General features: G+C 48.3%; 7 protein-coding genes across 7 annotated transcripts; 4 read left to right on the top strand and 3 right to left on the bottom strand.

Moving 5' to 3' along the window:
• Window positions 1–1,896: 1,896 nt before the first annotated feature.
• mcl1 (Minichromosome loss protein) lies at window positions 1,897–4,498 on the bottom strand (the record flags this gene model as incomplete). The annotated part of the gene is made up of 3 exons (XM_031147001.1): window positions 1,897–2,538; window positions 2,588–4,246; window positions 4,295–4,498. 3 exons carry the CDS (start codon window positions 4,496–4,498, stop codon window positions 1,897–1,899), a joined length of 2,505 nt encoding a protein of 834 aa, XP_031008587.1.
• A 196-nt stretch (window positions 4,499–4,694) lies between these two features.
• Window positions 4,695–5,985, top strand: LHYA1_G002022 (putative WD repeat-containing protein; the record flags this gene model as incomplete). Its single annotated transcript, XM_031147000.1, has 3 exons — window positions 4,695–4,901; window positions 4,957–5,166; window positions 5,215–5,985. 3 exons carry the CDS (start codon window positions 4,695–4,697, stop codon window positions 5,983–5,985), a joined length of 1,188 nt encoding a protein of 395 aa, XP_031008586.1.
• Window positions 5,986–13,491: 7,506 nt separating this feature from the next.
• On the bottom strand, window positions 13,492–14,524 carry ypt-1 (GTP-binding protein ypt1; the record flags this gene model as incomplete). The annotated part of the gene is made up of 5 exons (XM_031146999.1): window positions 13,492–13,686; window positions 13,800–14,027; window positions 14,085–14,132; window positions 14,183–14,306; window positions 14,514–14,524. The coding sequence occupies 5 exons, from the start codon at window positions 14,522–14,524 to the stop codon at window positions 13,492–13,494; spliced, it is 606 nt and encodes a 201-aa protein (XP_031008585.1).
• Window positions 14,525–15,088: 564 nt separating this feature from the next.
• LHYA1_G002020 (uncharacterized protein) lies at window positions 15,089–16,029 on the top strand (the record flags this gene model as incomplete). Its single annotated transcript, XM_031146998.1, has 2 exons — window positions 15,089–15,332; window positions 15,398–16,029. 2 exons carry the CDS (start codon window positions 15,089–15,091, stop codon window positions 16,027–16,029), a joined length of 876 nt encoding a protein of 291 aa, XP_031008584.1.
• Window positions 16,030–16,869: 840 nt separating this feature from the next.
• LHYA1_G002019 (Uncharacterized protein) lies at window positions 16,870–18,126 on the top strand (the record flags this gene model as incomplete). Its single annotated transcript, XM_031146997.1, has 1 exon — window positions 16,870–18,126. One exon carries the CDS (start codon window positions 16,870–16,872, stop codon window positions 18,124–18,126), a length of 1,257 nt encoding a protein of 418 aa, XP_031008611.1.
• A 628-nt stretch (window positions 18,127–18,754) lies between these two features.
• On the top strand, window positions 18,755–19,969 carry LHYA1_G002018 (uncharacterized protein; the record flags this gene model as incomplete). The annotated part of the gene is made up of 5 exons (XM_031146996.1): window positions 18,755–18,865; window positions 18,923–18,966; window positions 19,066–19,220; window positions 19,393–19,756; window positions 19,843–19,969. The coding sequence occupies 5 exons, from the start codon at window positions 18,755–18,757 to the stop codon at window positions 19,967–19,969; spliced, it is 801 nt and encodes a 266-aa protein (XP_031008612.1).
• Window positions 19,970–20,506: 537 nt separating this feature from the next.
• On the bottom strand, window positions 20,507–20,932 carry LHYA1_G002017 (uncharacterized protein; the record flags this gene model as incomplete). Its single annotated transcript, XM_031146995.1, has 1 exon — window positions 20,507–20,932. One exon carries the CDS (start codon window positions 20,930–20,932, stop codon window positions 20,507–20,509), a length of 426 nt encoding a protein of 141 aa, XP_031008619.1.
• Window positions 20,933–21,726: the final 794 nt, after the last annotated feature.

The following is a 21,726-nucleotide window of genomic DNA, read 5'->3' as shown; positions in this document are numbered from 1 at the left end:
AAGACGTTCCCTTGCAAGACAACAAGACACAGACCCCCGAAGTCAAGGCGTCCCTCCCAGAACCCGAGACGCCGACAGAAGAGAAGCCGGTGAATGAGGAGACCAAGGAAGTAGCCTCTCCAGACGCCGTCTCAGAACAACAGCCGACGAACGCTTCCAAGACCTCATCTCCTCCCAATGAAAATAGCGAGAGCGCGGTCGTGCCGGATGCAAAGGAACAGAGTCCCGAGTCCGTAAAGCTTGCAGAACCGAAGGCCCCGGATGTTGAAGTCAAAGGAGTAAAAATTGTGCTCAAAGCACAAGCTCCGCCTGAACCATCTTCTGAAGTTCCCCAGCCTGCACCACCACCAACCACAGAACCACAAGTAGTAGATACGCACATACACGATAGCCTAGCAAAGTTACATGAGAGTAAGTACCTAGCCATGCCCTTCCCTACTACCCCGCGCCTCCACTGATGCCCCTAGAACTAGATACCTTACTCGCAGCCAGTACGGCTGCAAAAGCCCAAGCCCAAGAGTCCGTGAACCAGGCAGAGGTCGCCGCTACGAAGAACGCAGATCCGAAGTTCACGCACGAGGATCTGAATAGAATCCATCTCAGTATGCAATCCCCTTCCCTTTCCTATTCTTCTTCCCTCCATTGCTTGATATGACATGAAACGCATGCTAGCTGGCAACGAATCTTTCTAACAATGAAAAAGAGCTCGATAGTATGCAACAAATCCTCGCAATCGCACCAGCTTCCGAGTCTGCTAATGGCGTCGAGCATATCCATCAAAGTACGTCTCCCCCCTCCCCCCTCCCTATTCCTTCCCCTCACCATCCCATCTCCCGAAACCCTTATACAAACACTGACTCCCACTTCCCAAGAAATCGACGCCATCCATTCCGTTATCATATCCAACCCCCTCAAAGATCTAAAAATCGACCAACTGCATCAAAGTACGTATACACACCCCCACCTCCCATACTCACCTTGTCATCGTCCTGGTACTCAGACCATGCTTACCTACCTCCTCTTTCCTCCCTCTTCTTTCCTTCCTCCCTTTTCCTTTCCTCCCCTTTTCTTTCCTTCCTCTCTTTTCCTTTCCTCCCCTCCTCCCCCTTCCTCACCCAGCCAACCTACCCAGCTAACACCAACCCCCCAGAATTCGACACCATGCAAGCAGCCCTAAACACCCTTTCCGCAGCCCTAACCCTATCCCTATCTCTAGCCCCGAAACCCCCAGGCCTAGAAACCAGCACTAGTAGCGCGAGTGCGGGTTCCGAGGCCGTGATGGTTGATGCCTCTCTTCCTGTTCCTATTACTCAACCCCATTCTTCACCTCCTCAGGCTGAAGGAATCCAGACGGGAGCGGTTGATGATAGCAAGAAGAATGGCGAGTCAGGACCGTCGACCTCTACAGGAGTAGGGATAGGAGGAGCAGGAGCAGGAGTAGGAGTTAGAGCAGGAGGTGATAGCACGGTTGTGGAGACGAAGCCGCCGACGAAACATGTCAAGCGGTCGAGCTATTTCGGTGGGTTATTTGGGTGAGCGAGTGAACGGTTGGTTCGTTGGTTGATGCGTTGATTGATTGATTAATTAATACCCAAAGCGCGAGGGAGGGGTGGTGTGTTTGTTTTGTCTCGGCAAGTGGAGAGGAGTGGGGAGAAAGGAGAAGGTGGGAGATGATGACATGGTGTAATTAAAGTGTAGATATGTCTGTATATACGTATGGATAATTAATGGATAGAAGAGGGGATGAAGAAAGGGATGCATCAATTCATAATCATTACCATACTCCAGATTACTATACTAGACATACACGTCCAATACCATTCAATACAACACAAACACCGCAACGCCAACCACCTCCATAGAATGACCCATTCATTCAATCAATCAATCAATCAATCAATCCTCATCCATCCTCAACAGCCTCTCCTCAGCAACCTCCCTGATTTTCTCCCCTAACACACCGCGTCCATAACGCTCCGCCACCTTCCCAGCAGCCTCAAGCATCCTTCCACTCCTATCCCTCAACAGGTTAACCATCTCCAGTGCGCGCATGCCCCTCTCCTCTCCCTCCCTGCACTCCACAGCCATCATCTGCAACAGCGTCTTATCGATCTCGACTTCCATGCGCGCCAAGGCTGTGCGCTGAGAATGGCTACTCTTGGTAAACTCCACGAGATCCTGCTGCTGAGACGTCAGGATACTCTTTAGTACATAAGCGCCTTCTAATTTCTTCGTCTCGTCGCCTCCAGCGTCGCCGTCTTCGGTCTGTGCTGAAGGGGTGTTGGAGAGCGGGATTTCGAATTCGAATTCGGAGAGTAAGGGGCGTGGGAAATAGGGGTATTGTTCGCCGCCTTTGAGGATTATGCAGTGGAATTTCGACGAGGCGACGGCGACTGGGAAGTAGGTTTCTGTTTTACGGCCAGAAGCCAAGCGCGAGAGGAGGCGGGTGTCTAGGAGGGGGACCCAGGTTGCTTGGGAGGGGGTGCGCCAGTGGAGGAGGGTGAGGAGCGTTCCAGTTGAGTCGTAGATACAGGGGTCCTGATAGGAATTAGCATTTGAGTTTAGAGATGTGGATGTGGTCACTTACCCCATTGTCCGACCAGAAAACACTTTTTACTGTTTCTCCGTCTGGTAGAGCTACTATGTCCTCGCTTTGACAAATTTCATCTCTCTTGATGTTTTGAATTGTGTATAGCAACTTCGTATTGCCATCTGCACCAACTGGTCCATTTCCTAGAGTGAGAACGTAGTCGCGCCAACTCGCACATGTAACTGTTGGGCTGCTCTTTTGCCGGTAAACCCTGTATGGAACTCCAAATAGGGTATATATTCTCACATAATTCGATGTTGTGGTAACGGTGACAAAGGATTCGCTCAGTGAAATCGCCGTCACATCTTCTCCCTTTGGCAACTGAGTCCTCCAGTCCGACCTGGTGGTCCAAGTCTCATGTGGGCGATAGAAAATAGTTGCTGGATTTGTGTCATTCGCCTTGGATGAGAAAAGTGTCCCATTCTCGTTTAGGCATGCTTTGTCGTAGAGAAATGTATCTGTGAAATGGAAATCGCGAAACTCCTCATGGTCGTAGAACTCTACTGTTACTGTATGATGAGTATCCTGGTCGACAGTCCAAACAAAACCAATTAGGTTTAGGCAGAGATACTTTCGATCTCCACGCCACGGAGTGGATCCTGGTTGGAAAGACTGATGGTACTGTGGTTCCCAAGCTGGCGCAAGACGTTTAGCTGCACCTCCATAAGGGACAATATCCCCATTAGGTCGCTTGCCATTTCCATTAATACCAAGGGCATAACCGGCGCCGTCGTCATCTATCACAAAGTCATCCTCGTCACCCAGTTCGGAACCGAGAATATCATCCAAACTATCTGGTGTCCCTCGTCGAACTCTAAGGGGAACATCCTTGTGGCCATTGGCGGCTGGCCGTCGAGCGTTCGCTGATATTTCTGAAAGAGGATCATGAATGAATGGGGCGGGTTGAGGACTCAAATTGACCAGATGAGCATGCTCTGCTGGTACGAAGTCATTGAAGATATATACCTCACCATCGCTATTGGTGAACGAGAGGAGGTTCTTTGTGGGATGCCACGCAAGGTCCATGACATTAGCATAGTCATAGCTCGCAATAACCTTCTGTATTTTCGTCTCCCATATGAGAATCTTCCTGTCCTTCCCAGCAGATGCCAACATTGCCCCATTGGGAGACCAAGACAGAGCCGTGATGTCGCCCATGTGTCCATTTGAGAACACTCTTTGATTCTCCCAGTCGCCTCTAGACATTACTTGTATATCCCGCGTAGCTGTGGGGGCAGCAAATGCTCTACCATCGGGATGCCATGCCACCTTCGCGCTGATTTCACTGTCTGTCTCTACGGTTCGGATAAGACCATCGATTTTCTTGACAAGTTCTGGCTCATCGTTTGCGAGGGAGTAGACGTACACTAGTCCATCAGTACATGATAGGGCTATGTATTTGCTGCTTGGGTCGAAAGCAATATGTTTGACTGGCTTTATTTGGTCTCGAAGGTACATGACAGAGCTTGTGTCGGCAGTTTGAACAATTTTGACAATAAGATCGTCACTGCCAACGGCACACCATTTTCCATCGCGGGAGATAGTAATGTCTCGAACAGGGAGGGAACAACGCATGAGGAATTTGTCGAAGGACATGGTATCGAACGAGTACAAGCTGACCGTTCCGTCTTCTGCGCCAGAGACGAAGAAGTCATTCTGCCACAATTAGTGAGACTCTCAATACATATTGACGGGGAAATTAACAGTCGATGCCACGGCCATATTCTGCTCCTGGCAATCATCGACGTTTGAGGGCTCGCCATCGAGTAAGTTCGTCTTGTAGACTCTTATGGTATTATTCGATCCGACCGTGGTCAATTTAGTGCCATCGGGGGTATAGGAAAGGAACGTTGGACCGGCTGTATGCGCAGGACGTCCTCGCAGACGAATTTGAGTAGTAGTGGCCATGTTTGAATATCTCAATGGCAGTGGGAGACAATATCGTGGTGTTGATGAGGTTTGGCGCGGGACGCGTTCAGTCGCGTTTTCCCACTCCACTGTACGCGAGAAATTATGGAATCCCTGCAATAATGGACCCCTGAAGAAAACCACCCCGCAGGCGGCAACTTCAACCCCAAAACATACAACACCACCACGCAACGCAATGTCCCGATCAACAGATCCAGGGCACTTCTTCCAGACTGATGCTTCCGAGTCAACGAGAGCTCGTAGAGCAGCCAAGTCCGGCAATAAAAATGGTGACCCGATTACCCTACAATCGAAGATCCTGAATGTTATTGCGGACCCGTTCTCTCAATCATGTATCTACATTGCAGAGAGTGCGGGCTGTGTGCGAAGACTCAATTTAGAAGTAGGTACGTCAAGGTACTGGTTGCAATAGAAGGATCATGCTAATCGCTGCTTAGACTAAAGATTCGAAGACAGTATACAGAGGTCCAACTGCCCCAGTTACATCTGTAGCCATCGGTGGCCATGGAGGAGACACCGTCTTTGCCGGATGCTGGGATAAGGATATATGGAGCTGGAATAGAGAGTCTAGAGCTGTCGGACAAAGATACAAAGGGCATTCGGATTTTGTCAAAGTCATCATATGTGCAAGACTTGAGGGAAAGAATGTAAGCCATCATCTAGACCTATCCGTACGACCTGCTGAGAACCTCTAGTGCCTCATATCTGGCGGAGCAGATGCTAAGATCATGGTATGGGATACCGCAACGGGAGAACGCTTGCATACCCTGCGCGACAAGACTGATACCATGATGGCTCTGCAAGATCTCGCCCTCGACCCCGAAGAATCAACCGCCTCGGAGTTGGTTCTTGTATCATCGAGCAGTGATCCCCAAATCCGGCGCTGGCGTATAAGTCTATCGTCCTGGTCCCAAATTTACGACACAACTCAAGCTGCGACCTCACAAAACAAGCCAGCCAGAGACACCATCCTCGAGCACGAGACCAGTGTATACACAATCCTTTTCTCGGGCGAGGACGAGGACTCAGATCTATGGACCGCGAGTGCAGATGGGACTGCCAAGTGCCTGTCAAGAGCGAAGGGCTGGAGTACGGAAGATTCGTATACGCATGGTGACTATGTTCGGGCCGTGGCCGTTACGTCAGACTGGGTGATCACAGCTGGACGCGACGAGGATGTCAAAGTCTGGGATCGCGCGACTGGAAAGCTATGGCATGTTTACGAAGGCCATTATGAAGAGGTGACCGGGCTGGTACTTGTGAACGGGGATATGAAAGTTGTGAGCGTTAGTATCGACGGCACTGTGAGAACTTGGGGTCTGGGCAAGGCGGATCTGGAGAAGGCGAGACTAGAAAGGGAAGCCAAGCAAAAGGGTGAAGCGAAGGAGGAGAAGATTAAGCCAAAGAAAAGTTTAATGACGGAACAGGAAGAGGCCGAGCTTGCTGACTTGATGGATTCAGACTGAGTCTATTTTCAGAACTTAGGCCCCGGATGACTTCCCCATTCCGCGGCTTAGTAAGACTTCAGTTGCATGGAACTTCAGTGCCCAATAGTAGTGGGTTTCAAAGTCTTCAACGGTTCAGCCGATTCACCCCTCCGGACATCGTGATAGCCATGTTCCTATCAAGACATTCGTTCATCATTGTTATTGTCGTGTAGTAAGTCAAAGATTGCGACGGGCTTCAAGGCTCGATGCTTGCAAACTCGCCGCAGTTTGAGGACTCTTTGATCAACAAAAGTTCCAATGAACTGGCCGAGAATTACAGACCATTAAAGTTTCAAAAATCCCCGACGATGTGGAACTATCAGTCTAACAAGAGCGTTTGACTTATCAATTTTGGCGGACTGGATGTTGGCTGCGGCCACCCCGAGATGATACCCAGAAGCTCTTACTTTAGGAGCTTCTTCTCCTCAGAATCCCATCAACCTTTCCGATGATCTATCAAAAGCGGTATCAGGGGAATATGATAGTCAGGCACACCGACACCAACGTGTCTCATCACATGGTGCTTCACCTGCTACTAAATCCAAGAAGCAAAGGACGATGGTTTCACAAAATTATGTCGGTGACAGCAGAGACCTGAGAGCGTTTGCATTTCAAATTGCCGCTAGTTACCTGGATGTCGTGAAGCATGACTTCCTGCAGCTTTCCTTCAATATTGTAAAGTGCTATGTCGCTTGCCGTGCCCCAACAACGCTGCACGGGTGCACGCATACCTCCACACGAAGTTAATACTTCTTCCGAGGAGACTGTGGTGGTATTTACGGACTGGCATTCATGATTACTCTGTCCATCGTTCGATCTAAAGTTTCGCTCACAACTACTTTCGGTAGTAAGGTTTAGATCGCAGCCAAAACGGACTTGAGGTTAAGAGCACGGCTCACCATGTAGACTGTGTCTGACCCATTAGCATGGATCAGCTCCCAGCCTCACTAGCTTCAAACTCGGAGAAAGCGAATTTTATTCCAAATCAAGCCAATCATAGACTTTCCGATTGCTGTGGATCACAGCCAAAAAGTACATCAATCCACAGCCGTGCATGGGATCAGGGCCATGGGTTGATCCGAGATCTGCTGCATATGCACAATTGATGATCTGTTGTATTACTTATATTACGAAGTATGTAGTACGTTTCTGCTCAAAAGTCAAACTGGCTCGGAACATCCTGATATGCCTCCGTCATTGACTCTGGCGCAACGCCTTAGACCCGCTCAATTTACCGTATCATCAAGATTACTCGTAGCAAACATCACTACGAACTCGTCCGGAGGGAAAGTGAGTCCGGCCCCTGATTAACTGCATCAGCGTCACAATCAAAAATATCACCGTACGAACTGTATAAACCAGGTACAGAGTCCGGCCGTACCTGCGTATTCGCTCCCCATATCCACTGGGCCGCATATGCTCTGTGCTGAGCATGGTTTCATGCCGATCTCAATCATCTTCCAGAAGTCTGCAAGAACCGGCAGATCTGAAATATGATCTGAACATCAAGATTCATAACTCCTCTACTTCATACATTTTGCCTCACGGAAATGAGCCTCCAACATACTGCGCCAGTCAGCAGCATTATCTATTGGCTGAGGCGCACGTCTATTATACAGTTCATTGGCACTAATCTTAATCTGGGAACCTTGTTCGGCCCTCTGCTAATAAGCTTCTGTACCTCCGTAACTTCCCGCTTGTACCGCGTGACTGTCCCCTAGATATGCATCTTTCAGAGGTGCCCACACGCGGCTATAGTCCCCTTTACTTAGCTGGCCTTTGGCCGGCCCACAGTCCGGGGTCTCTTCTAGTAGAGTAGTATCCACTTTCAGCTTCATATCGTCAAGCGGCTGGCTTGATTTGGATTCCTCACCTTTTACAGCCTTCTCCTACTTTGTTTGCTTTTTGATTCCGTCTTGCTTTGCTCAAAATCCTTGTCTTCGTCGCAGCCTTTCTTCTCATCTAGGTATCCAGTTGTATATCTGTTCGGGATCTAGTATGCACGGTTCCAGTGTACCACAATAAATCTCGCTGGCTCGAGACGAACTTTCTCCTTTCAACACATTTTGGCAGAGTTTGTAGAAACTGACGGTAATCATGGCAGCAAGCATTGCAGAAGGGGAACAGCACTTCGGAAAGCTGGTGGCTTTAGAGGGAGACGAGAAGACTATTGCGACACAATTGCGGTTATTACCACCGTCCGAAAAGATCCTTGTTCTTCCCTCTTTTACGGAAAGCTTACCAAAAACCTTGGAGAAGCAAACTTTCGACGCCCAGGCTTTTGTCCGCGATATATATTCAATGTTTGTGGAACGAACGGAATCGGCACGGTCTTTCTTGAAGTCCTCGACCAGCACGCAACCGAGACTTGTCTTTTTGAATGGGGGTAGCGTCTGTGCCCGGGCAACATGTATCACAGGCATTTGTGACAATTTGACGGACGGCGACGTCAAAAAGGCCGAGACAACCTTTAATGAAATCGTACAAGATGGGGTGGCCGGATTACTGAAGCAGGTGAAGGTCGGTGAGGAAGTACGAACGGAAATGGATGATGTCCATAAGAAAGAGGAGGTGATGAATAGGATGGTTGGAGACCCAACTATGAAAGCTATGCAGGCTGCAGAGTCGTTAGATCGCCAGACGACCGCGTTACAGACGAAGAGGAATATTAAGAGTCGTGTGGCTTACTCTGAGAGTAAATACCGGGCTGGGGGCATTTCACATGATGATCGAGATATTTTCAAGGCACCGGAGGAGGCCCCCGACGACCAAGGCGAGTCCTTGGTAGTTGACTACGGCATTCCACAGCGAGGACCTCGTGGGGACGACATTATCACAACCGTGATGACAATGCGAAGCCGGAACTCAAGTTTATTTGATCGAAGCGCAGGGGCATTGAGTGAAAGCCATACTTCAAGTACTCCTTTTACCTCCCGCACAGACTCCACCTCCAGATCGCATTACACGAATTTTTTCACACATCAACTCGATAGTGATGTCGATTCCGACTATGATGAGGATCTCATTCCTCCTGATGATGAAAAGCTCTTGTCATCACCAGCTCCTGGCATATTTCTTGGCGAAGCCCACGTCGTTGATGTCCAAACCACTTCTCCTACTTCCCAGTCTTTCCCAATAAGAGAAGCCAGACGGGTGAAATCTGTTGATGGGTTTCACCGCGATAAATCAGGCTTTCTAGGGCAGGCTCCGAGCAAAGCAGAACTCAGACATACAGCATCTTCCATTAACCTGGGGGCGTCAGTTGTGAAATCACTTGCAGCAACCTACGATGCCAGTAACGCCCCACCACTACCGAAAATGACATTATTTCGAGCTTCACAGACCACCATCAAAAAGCCATCAATTGTTGGATCCATGAGTGCTTCTACTGTATCAACCCACAGATCTCCACCTCGGGTTTTTGTTGATCGCGGCACTGATGCCGAAGTGATTGTCGCAAAACCAACCCCCTTGGAAGAGCCAGAAGCGCTATTTGAGCCGGTTTTGGCTTTGGTTGAGGACTTGGTAATACATTTCACTGATACCGAGTCCAAGGAGATTCTCGAGTCTGTCATTCAGTCGTATAAGAATGAAAACTATCCTATCTTCCCAACGAATTTAGAACTAGGAAAGGGGGCCCACGAGAGCCCGTCAATTTTGGATGAAAGAATTGTAGATTCAGGGCCCGAGAGAAACAAATTCAGATCCGTTTCTCAGATCACAACGGCTACCGACGATGAAGAGTTCGATCTATACAGCCCATATGACTGCTATCCTTCAGTTTTTGTCCGCCAGCAGGAATCTCAATGTACAGATCATGGGGCCCCAAACAACGAACCTCCGACCTCGTCCACAACTCCGCCGCCAAATTTCAACCATACGGCAAAGAAATTTGTATCTTTTCGCCCTGTCAACCCTAAAAATGTAATCAGCATTCAGAACTCACTCCGAGAAATACTCAAGCTTCATTTTCCGGCAGGCGAGAATGGTTATAGTCAACATTATTACCCAGTTTTTCCCGAAATGGAAAGACTGTGGAAGCCAGTTTTTAGGAACGATGACAGCGGTAGTCTTGAAGCCGAGAACCGGACTGTTGACCAGATAGTCGCGTTAGGATGTGAGGCCGGAGTCAAAACGGAGTTCTTCGACCAGATATCTGGACAGGTAGAGAGATTGGGAGCTAAGAAAGACGGTCAGAACCGAAGTGCGAAACTGGATATCAGGTAAGTCTTATGACCAAGAAGAATCCTCACTCGCTGACCGGATTCTCAGATATCTAATCGCAAACGTGATGCAAAATTTCTCGACCCTCCCACTTACAGCTCAGAGCACTTTCAATCCTCTTTCTAATCCCACTCTCATGGCTACTCTCATTGTCCCTGAGCTGGAGACATACTTAGCAAGCAACGCGTCTACTCGTCTTCTAATCCTTCAATACTCGTCAACTCACTTAGCAACCGTGCTTGCCCTGCGCACTCTCCTAGGTGTCAACCTTTTCAAAGTGGCCGGCATTCTCGACTCACAGGCGTCAGATCCACCTTCCATACTATCCAGTCCACGGCCATCTACTAGTAAATCCATCTCTCATGAAACCACGAGGTCTGGTTTCTCCTACCACGACCGTCTCGGATCCGACAAATCTTCCGACCGTCCAAAGACTGCTGAGAGAAATATCCGTCAAAGGCCCCCCATCCCAACCTTGAGCGACTCAGCCCGCTCCCGCTCCTCCATAATCTTCCCAAAACTCGACACCTCAAATTCCGTTTCCTTTTCCAAAGCAAATTTCCTCCTTCCCTCCATGGCCACCGAGATCGAGATCAGCACCTTTTTATCCGGGATCTGGAACTCACTGATGGAAAAATCAATGTACTACACCCCAGAACCAGAACCCAAACCTATCGTAATCGAGAGAATCATCCAAGTACAAGTCCCAGCAGTCGCCAGCCTCCCTACCCCAACCCCACCTGCAGATTACCAGATGAGCCGCGACACCGCAATTCCCCCACCTTCATCATTCCGGCCCGCAGGCCAACAATCCAAGATCTCCCGCCTCACAGGATCCGCCAAGCACGGACACGCTTCCAGTGTCTCCCCAAGCGCTAAACAAGACTACACGCCCAGTATCGCCAGCTGCAGTACCATCAGTACCAAGAACACGACGACGAGTAGAAGGGAGGACAGAGGCTGGGATAAATTCTATATCGCCGAGGAGGATAGCGACGATGATGCTTATGACAAGATGACGCTCGGGCGGGCGTTTGCGCAGATTACTCCCGATGCGAGAAAACCGGTGGGTGGACGTGGGGCGCTTAGGAGAAGGCCGACGAAGAAGGCGTTGAGGTGGTTGGGTTTGGCTTGAGTGTTTAATTCATTAACTTAGCCGGTATTTTGTTTTCTTTTGGGCTTGCTTTCGACATCTGGGATAGAGAAGAGGCTCTCTTTCGTGCTTGATTGTTGTAAGAAAGCCAGCATACACATGCACACACCTTTCTTTTGTATGAACTTGGCAGTAGTGGAGTATTTGGGCAACATGGGAACGAATACTTGTTTTTTGTAATCATAATTTTTATCGTGTGTTATCGGCGTTTTAGCTGTGAACAGAATAGGGTACGAGTACTGTACCAGTCAGCTAGTTGAATCAAAGAAGTTTGAGTAATTTACCAGAGGGTTGTTAGTTATTCAGAGCTATTGGATGGTAAAAGTGCTGGTTGACTGATGTCATCCTCTGCTCCTACTTCTACTTCTGCAACTCCATACCTCGCCTCGCCTTCATTGCATACTTGTCTTGTCTAAACACTGCTGCGCAAGACTACACTCCATTTCATCTCATCCATGCAGTCCCCTCCACTCTCGCACATGACTATAACCGCCCTTCGCCATACTATACTATGCGTACGTCTACACAGCCAGTGCCAAACCCCGTACCTACACAACTCAGATCAGATTGCACAGTGCTGAGGATACCCATCCTCGTGCGTTGCGTTGGCTTTCACGGCTCATCCCTAACAACCTCTCCCATCTCTCCCATTTCATCTGTGAACAACCTCAGGGGAAATCTTTTCAAGATGCATTTCGATGCTGGGCTGGCTGTTGTTTGTTTTGTCGATAGCACGCTGCTGTATACGATGGAGTTAGGTAGGCAGGGGGTTTGAATAAAGTATTTAACGAGTTTGCACGCAGTGGGCTTATACTGTGCCTATGCGCAGTATCGATTAATAGGAGTACAAGTATAGATAGATAGGAATGTACCATTTGTATCCAAACGCCTTCTCCTCCTCCCTCTTCTGTCCATCCTTCAATTCATGATTCTCATCTTAAAAACCACAGTTAACTCACTGCTGCGATTTCATCACAAACAAAACTCACCCACACTCACACTTCGAACCATTATCTCTCGCTCTTACTATAGCACTTGGTACCTAAGATAGGTAGGTACCTAGCTACTCTAATTATACGTGCCATGCACACCTGTCCGGAATGAATCTTTCATCGCTTACTACTTCACCCTCGATATATATACCTATATCCACATTCCATAAACATCAACCCCCCCATATAATAAACACCTAACACGCTACTCCTACTCCAAAGCCACCGATACATTAGCCTAGCCCATCCTATCCCACCCCACGCTGGAACTAAACGGCTCTTTCCTGCATTCCCTCCCTTCTCCCTTCCTCCTCCCTCTATCCGCTTTCCTCCTCCAAATAAATAGCCCGCGTTGTATTTCATACCATATGCACCCCGTAACGCAGACATATATATACCTATGAACTAGAGACCGGCACTGGCTGTGACTTACATGGAGTAAAGCGGCTAGAGCCAAGCCAAGCCGAGCTGAGCTGAAATATTGCTTGTTACAAGAAAGACATAGAATAGAAGGATATAAGGATGGTAGAAATGCTAGAGGAGTGTATTAATATAGGCACTGCAGGAAAGTTCCTAGGACCTATTGCTAGTATGCCAGTTTAAGCGTTTATCAGAGCTAGAGCTACGTCGAAATAATTTCATGGTTCGATCAAGAGATAGAAGTTGTGTTTAGATACGGAGTAAGGAAGTCTACTGTATCGTCACTCAATTCATGTATGTCGCATTAAAACCCAGGCCCAACGGATAAGATAGAAGCTCATGTATGATTGATTGCTTGCGAAACCAACCTCAATTGTCTGTCATAATAACAAAAACGAAAAAGTACCACGCAGAGCAAACGCATCGAAGACTCAGAAAGCAAAATATGAAAATCCGGTGCCCAGATCCCCGCACACGCCAAGTCAACCACTCTATCTCCTCATTCCATCCGCCATTAGGTTATCTATTCTCCCACCGTGCGTGTTACAGAGCGTTGCAATCGTATGTATGTCCCGATGTCCCAGGTTGGAATGCAGAGACGATCCAGATGATAGACAATTTGTTCTAATGCGCAGAGAGAAAGCAACCCAGACGTTCCGTTACGTTCGTAGGCAGTACATGATAAGACAGATATGTTTAACAGCAGCCACCAGCGGATCCTTGATTCACTCCTTGTCCCTGTCCTACTTGAACTGTTGGCTTGTTGTTTGCGGTTGTCGTTCCCATTCTCTCCTTAATTTGGCGGGCCATGGTCAGGAAAGCTTGCTCGACATTGCTGGCGTTCTTGGCTGATGTTTCGAGGAATGGGATGCCGAGGCTGTCCGCAAACTCCTATAGAAAGACATAAGTCAGTAATGCTTACTTATTGACGAGGCAACGAGGCTCCGCCTGACGTAGGAGGGCATGTGATATCGAACAGGTGATGTGTAACATGTGAAACCTACCTTTGCAACTGTGTATTCCACAACCTTCTTGTCTGACATATCGCTCTTGTTGCCTACGAGCAATTTGTTGACACCCTCTGTAGCATATCGGTCGATCTCCTGCAGCCATTGCTTGACGTTGTTGAATGAATCCATATCGGTAACATCGTAGACAACGCAGATGCCGTGAGCACCTCGGTAGTAGGAAGATGTGATGGTTCGGAAACGTTCTTGTCCCGCGGTATCCCACTAGAAATAGGTGTATTAGCAACACAGTTCACTCCATGCTTCAACTGTCACCCTTACAATCTGCAGCTTCACGGTCTTCCCATCTAACTCGATCGTTCGGATTTTCTGCTTGAGTGTCAGTGCTAGCCCCCAAATCCCGTAGATGCGGCACGTACGAAGTCGACACCGATGGTTGAGATGTAACTCTCTGTATATGTATCATCTGCAAATCGCAACAGCAAGCAGGACTTTCCTACACCAGAGTCTCCGATAAGGAGGAGCTTGAAGAGGTAGTCGTATCTGCCGTCCAGTTGTGGTTAGTATTGTTATATGTTCGGGAACGGGGTTGTAGCTGCTTGCGCCCATGATTCTCTGATCAAATGCCATGCTGGAGGAGAGGTACTCTATACAGCATAGCAGTCAGTATTGTGTTTGTAAATGGTAGCTCCTGATGCTCCTTGCGGGTGAATGTCAGGACCAGGAGGGGTTTTGAGGCAGACTTACTACTCGGGATTCATGATGGCGACTGTGTATTGTATTGTATTGTATCGTTCGTGGATGGGGTTTGGGGGTAGAAAGTAAGAGCAGAGACGGTAGGTACGATGTGGTTGTTGGGCGGTGCTAAGAGGTGTATCGGTGTATCGCGACTGCAGCTGGCGCCTGTGACAATGGATGATGTTGAAGAAAGATGGAGCCGTGGCTTAAATAGGAAATTGGCACGTGACTTGGGTTTTATATTTGTGAATGTACGTGTATCTCAATGAATATTCTTTATACATTCAGCATGATCTGGGTGGTCAAGATGTGAGTATATGTGCATTTACTCCTACAAATCACGTTTCTATTCATTAATAGAGTTATCTATCCTCCCATATTTTGCTTTGTTACGCTACGGTACCTCGTACGTACCTTACCTTACTCTTGGGGCCGCTAGACCCCTTTGAGCCATTCACATATTCTGTAATCGATAAAGGTTTCGGCATTCCAGAGAAAAGACTTCTTCCACCAACCTACCGCAATCTTCACCCTTCATCTCTTGCATCCTGGATGTCTCTTGAGAATATACCTCGGCAGTCAGGCTGATGTCGACGTCTCCAAGCCTCCTACGCTCCGCTCGACATAACGTCCGCAGATTGCCCTTCACGGCATCCAGCTCTGTCGCTCCAAAGTACTTAGTAAAAACCAACTCAAGATGTCTAGCGACAGTCAACCCGGGTCCTAGAGCATTACCGGAGATCTCCTTCACTGGATCCTTTCCACGATATGCTCCCACGCCCAGCGACCCAAAGAAACCATCAGATGAGCGAACCGTAAAGCTCGGGAAAAGTAAGCGGTCTCATCTACAGTGGCTCTACATTTTATCTACAGTCCTAAAGGATGCTAGCTAACAGCCAAACTAGCTCTCAGAATCCTCCAAGCTCGCCTCCCAACCCTCCTCCAATCCCCACTCCCCCAAGAAATCCTCTCCCCGCAGATAACCCTCCACCTCTTCCCCTCCACGCACCCCCATCTCCCCGCCGTTTCCGGGCGCGTAGCCTATTCCGCGGCGCTATGGACATCCCCTATAGCCTGGGGCCGCCTTCCACACCTCAAGCTATCCATCCTCTCGGAACGCATGGTGAAACGCGGCAGCAACTCCTCCAGCCGCCCCGAGCAGCTCATCGTACGATGGAGCACCATCGGCAAGACGCGGGGCAAGGGCACGGGGGCGTTATACAAGGGAATAGGAGCTAAAGACAACGTCGACAAGATTACAGAGTGGTTAGGGGGCGGGAAGGGCGAAGATGATAGTAAGGAGTTTACGGGGTTGTTTATTTTCGAGTTTGATGAGGAGGGCAGGATTGTATCGCATACCATTGAACATGTTGAAGAAGGCGGGAATTGGGATCAGGGTGTTGGGGCTAAGGTTGTGGGACTTACCGATTGGTTGCTAGGAGGGTTGAAGAAAAATGGGAGGGAGGAAGGGACTCCTTGTCCCGCATGTTGGACTCAAGAAGGAGAGGAGCAGCGGAGACGGAGGTAGATGTATGAGTAGTTGGCTTGCATGTTAGGACAAGGTGTTGGAATAGGTATAGACTTGGCGTTTTGGCTTTGGGATGCTGTCGGATTATTTGTGTACAGTGTACGGATACGGAGTACAGATACAGAACTTATATACCCTCCACTCTGCATGGAGCAATAGAAATAAAGACATGAAATAATTTGGCTGCAGCAAGCTGCTCAGTCTCCTTAGCTCCAAGCTTGAGTTCAACTCGAAAGTCGAGATAGACAAGTCCAGCTTCGATTGTGAAGCATGAAAGGAAGAGAGAGATGTTGATCAAGGAGATGGGTTTCTATAGTCGCTTTCCTACCTTGTAGCTGCAATCTGTGTTTGATTTAGTAAGTGTTTTTGGGTATGGCCAAGTTGATTTCATTCTTAAACCCCCTTTTGCCCAATGTATAGATGCGACATAACTTAATCTGTTCTGATGTAAAGATTTTAGAAGTGGTGGGAGGTTATATGACGAAGGCGCTTATTTTGTGGGGGCGTGCGGGTGCGGGTGCATAATGTACTGGGTAATAGTGACGAAATGGCACCAAAAGAACCCCGGGAACATTTATCTACGTTACTTGATGTAGTCTGGCGCTTCTCCTAGAGTTCGCTAGGCTTTGAAGAATATCATAAGTATCCAACGTCTCCAGTCTAAACAAAGCAACGTTTCTTAGCTCCTCGCCAGGTGACCGAGTTGCTGAACTGAAGACTGGTACAGTTGGTATACTTTAGAGTTGTTCGCATATAAACCACACGACGCCGTTTCATTCATTAATTCATCCACAAAACAATCACTTTACTGTTTGTTATACCGCAGCCCAGCCATCAATCATGTCAAAACTCCGCGTCCTCATCAGCGGCGCCTCCGTCGCAGGCCCAGCCCTAGCATACTGGCTCGTCCGCGCAGGCTGCAGTATCACAATAATTGAACGGGCTCCTAGCCTTCGCAGCGCTGGTCAGGGCATCGACGTCCGCGACACGGCTCGGGACGTGATTAAGCGCATGGGCATCTTCGACATCATGCGGGCGAAGAGCTCACAGGAAGAAGGGATTATGTTCGTTGATAGCAATAACCGTCCGTACGCGGAATTCGGCGTCGATGATTCGGGCGAGGGCGATAGCATGACGTGCGATATTGAGATTCTTAGGGGCGAGTTGGCGAAGATACTCTTTGATGTTACGAAGGATGATGTGGAGTATATTTTTGGCGATATGGTGGAGAGCTTGCAGGAGACGGGGAAGGATATTGTGGTGAGTTTTGCTAGTGGGACGCCGGAAAGGGCTTTTGATCTGGTGGTTGGTGCTGATGGGATTGGTTCGAGTATCCGTGGTATGGCTTTTGGGAGAGAGGAGTTGAATGTCAGGTCTCTGAACGCGTACGTATCGTACTTCTCGATTCCAAAAACCGATATCGACACGCTGTGGTCACGAGTTCATTGGATCACAGGTGGTCGGAACATGGTCATGCGTCCAGATAATATGGGCCGAACCCGAGCCTTTTTAAGTCTCATAGCCTACTCGGCATCAGACGAAAGACTTGTTCAACTTGGGAAGGCAGCAAGAGAAGGCATCCCCGAGCAAAAAGCCGTCGTGCAAGAGCTCTTCCAAGACGGCGACTGGGAGATCCAGAGGATGCTAGAGGGCATGCACGAGTCGGATGACTTCTACATGCAGTATATCGGACAAGTACGTCTGGATCGCTGGTCCAGCGGCCGTGTGACCGTCGTCGGCGATGCGGGATACGCTCCGTCGCCGTTTAGTGGCATGGGAACGTCGCTTGCCTTCCTCGGCGCGTATGTTCTCGCAGGCGAGATATCGAAGCAGCCAGACAACATCCCTGCCGCGTTGCTATCTTACGAACGTATTCTGCGCCCGCATGTCGAGAGCATACAGAATCTGCCTCCTGGGATACCATGGATTGTCAATCCTCAGTCGATGATGGGCGTTCGGGTGCTGGAGACTTTTATCTGGGGCGTTGGATGGCTGTCCAAGATAGGCGTAACTACTTTGGCCTCGAAAATCACGGCGTATCTTCCGATCGGCGGGAAATTGTTCAAGTTGCCTGAGTATGAGGCGTTTAACAAGTAGTTATCAGGCGAAGGCCTGGCTTTTTGGTATGAAGCATGGAGCTTGACAATTAGGTTCTAGTGCTGTGCATTCCTTCTATGGCGTTTCGGATATGTAGTATACCTCTCAACTTTATGTACAAATATTGCATTACTTGCTTACGATCAGGATATCTAAACATTTTTTTACCTAAAAAAAAGCAGTTCCATATTTTGTAAGTAAAACCACCAGACCTCCGTCCAACCTCGTAAACAATTATCCAGCTGTAAGTTAAGCAATTTACAACATCTGATACAATTGTGGTACACACCAACCTGTCTAATTACAGTACGCTAATCTCATAAAAAATATCTAGTCTCTTTTCAACTGTGCAAATGAGAATGTAATGGTTGGGATATATGTCATGTGTACCACGTGACATATTTCCCAACAGCAATAGGAAAGTGATACCGAGATGGGGGATCATCTTCCCCACAGTTCACCCCACAGTTCACCACGCCCTGCAAGTCACTCAGTCCGCACACGCCCTTGATTTGCGTTTGCGTTTCTTTCTTCTATATATAAAGTAAAATAACTTCATTTCGAACCTTACAATATTCAGTAATTTTCTCTCTAATACTTCAATTCCAAGTACTTCCAAATTTCCAAAATGGCATTAACAAACCCCAAAAAGCAGAAGCACATCGTCTTCGATGTAATCGGTACGCTGGCCTCTTACTCTAAGTTTTTCGAGGCGTTGGAAGAGAGGTTGGGTGATAAGGTATGTGTATTTTCGTTTGTGAAATGGGAGATATATGGATAATAATATATGAGACAGCTACGCGCTGAGGGGATTAAACCGATGCTTTTTGGATATGCTTGGTAAGTTAGTCTGATTTTTATAACCCAATTACACACTCTTCGTCCTTCTCTTCTCTTGAAATACATATTATTAGTAATTACTTAATATCATCGTCTCAGGATCGAAACCGCAGAACGCGAATACACATACCTATCCATATCCAGCACCACAGGCTATACACCGTTCTATAAAGTCTTCGCACCACTCTTCTATCGCGTTCTTTGGATGTCTGGTGTTTCTGAACCACGAGAGCTTGCTAGTGATGAAGATAAAGGTCTTTCGTTTCCTCTATTCCCTTTCCCATCACATCTAAATGATCTAATACACCCCTCTCACAACCTCTCTCACATCCCCTCCTCCCTCCTCTCATCTCTCCTAAATCCGTCTCCTCGTCTCCTCACTTCTCCCAAACACAACTTTAATCCAATCTAACCCACCCCCACCAGACATAATAATGCGCAGCTTCCTAATCCTTCAACTACGTCCCGACGCCTCAGCCTGCATATCCCACCTCCGCGCCCACGATTTCACGGTATGGGGCTATACAGCCGGCGACGTCTCCACCGTAGCTGCGTATTTCGCAGACGCGGGAATCGAGATGCCGGTGCGCAATCTGTTGAGTTGTGATATGTATGGGGTTGGGAAACCGGATAAGGAGTCTTATACACCTGTACTAGAATTGCTGAAGAAAGAGAAAGGAGAGGGAGGGAGAGTGAGAGGGGTAAAGGAAGTGGAAGAGGGAGGGGAAAAGGAGGAGTTTTGGTTCGCTGCGGCGCATATGTGGGATGTTAGCGCGGCGAGGAAATCTGGGTATGTTCAAGATGTGGTTTCTTTTCTTGAGGAGGGAGAATGTGAGAGAGAGAGGGAGTGCATGCTGATGAGATATGATGTGATAGGTTTAAAGGAGCGTGGTGTTCGGTATATGAAAAGGAACCGTGTGTGGAGATCTTTGGGGAGATGGATGTCATGGCTGATTCGCTGCTGGAGATGGCTAGGATGGTTGTTGTGAAGGCGGGGGTTTGAGATTGGGTGAGGATCGGATGAGGGTTTGGATTGGATTGGATATAGGGAAGGTATGTTTTAATACGTACCTGGATTTCAGGCCCAGGGGTAGTCAAGTTTAAGCGAGCCCCTAATCAGATGTTCCCAATACCCGGCGGGTGTTGTAACCATTTCAGGCACAGGCTATACTACCTCTGGTATATGCTATTTTAGGGGAAATATATCTGGTTAATAGAAGAGGATTCTATTGCTTTTTGTTGAACTTTAATATTCCAAGTACAAATTGACGTCTCGCTTTGGAGGAATATGCGACTTGTTTGTGAAAAGGATATTTATTTTATCACTTGCAAAGAACTAGACAAGCCTTATAATAACCCTTTTGCATTTCGCTATAAATATAACACGTTTGCAACCACCGTTTAATATCATGTTTCTCGTAACTATTTTATCTTAACACGATAACTTCCTCCCAACTTTGACCATATCTATTCATTCCCCCTTCTCCTAAAACCCATCCATCAATGCCAGCCACCATCATCTACTCCAGCCCCCACCACCTCAAAACCCAAGCGCACTATTAAACGCCGTAGCAGTCGTAGCATCCTTGGTCCCCAACCCCGCCACAGTCGCCTTAGCCGCCGTACACAAATCCTTCGCCGCCTGATTCGCCGCACACACATTCGTAAGCTGGTCGCAGATCCGGTTCGTGATGATATTAGGATTCAGCGCATCCTGCTGCCCCTGCGCAACAACCGCGTCGGTCGGCAGGAACGTGCCCTCGGTCGCCTTGCGGCCCGCGCGTCCGAATTGGAAATCCATCGTCGGCGTGCAGGTACCGAAATCCGCACCTCCTGTGGCAGCGCTGGAGGTGGAGTTTGCGGCTGCGGCGATGGTGGTATTTTTTGCGCGGGCGAATACGGGGAGTGTGGAGGCGGAAGCGGAGAAGGCGGAGAAGAGGATGAGGAGGAGTGTTTTGGTGTACATTTTGACTGGGGGGCGTTGAGGTTATTTTGGTGAGAAGTGATGTGTATAGGAGGGAGAGGGATATTATATGTAAAGACCGGCTAGCGGTGGTATGTGTATATGAATATGTAAGAGAATGGAATAAGTTCACAGAACTATGTAAAGAATGTAAATGCTGCACAGGTTGGTTGATGAAGTTGATGAGGATGGGATGTATCTTCCTTTCAAATGGCATTATCGGTTTATTTATACTCGACTGTTACTTGCAGCTCGGGTCAGAAACCTGCGAGGACGATGATACAATGCCAATGCCTCGTCAGCCGCTCTGTGACATTGGCACCACTTCCCAAGTCTGGATGAGACGAGATCACGATACTGGATATCGTGGTTTAGCTGTAATTTGCTCAGAGAGCCGCGTTCATCCGGTCCATGAGACACCTTGGCACTTATCCGAGTGTGTTGGGACGAACGCATAATGTGGGGTCAGGTTTCAGGGGCTTCGTCAACGGCGCTAAGAATTGGCGACGAGACAGGAAATGTACCAACTTTCTAGGACCATGGTGTTTTGTGCTTTGTCTTAGTTACGAATCAACTTTAAAGCGATGAAGGCTCACAACATGCAGCATGTAGTCTGATTTACGCCGATTTTTATAAGCCGGACTTTCAAATTCCAAACCTGATGTAGATTACAGCTATGATTTAGCGAAACCAAACAGTAAAGAAATGCGATTGTGTTAGAGGTATGCGACAGAGGAGCTCTAGTATAGAGGATAATAGGCGTAGATTTAGGTGCAGTCCCGTTATATTGCTATTAG

The sequence above is a fragment of the Lachnellula hyalina genome (genome assembly GCF_007821495.1).
Source record: "Lachnellula hyalina strain CBS 185.66 chromosome Unknown contig00014, whole genome shotgun sequence".
Taxonomy (NCBI): Eukaryota; Fungi; Ascomycota; class Leotiomycetes; order Helotiales; family Lachnaceae; genus Lachnellula; species Lachnellula hyalina.
The sequence above is the reverse complement of the archived record's forward strand: the minus strand, read 5'-3'. Positions and strand labels throughout refer to the sequence as shown.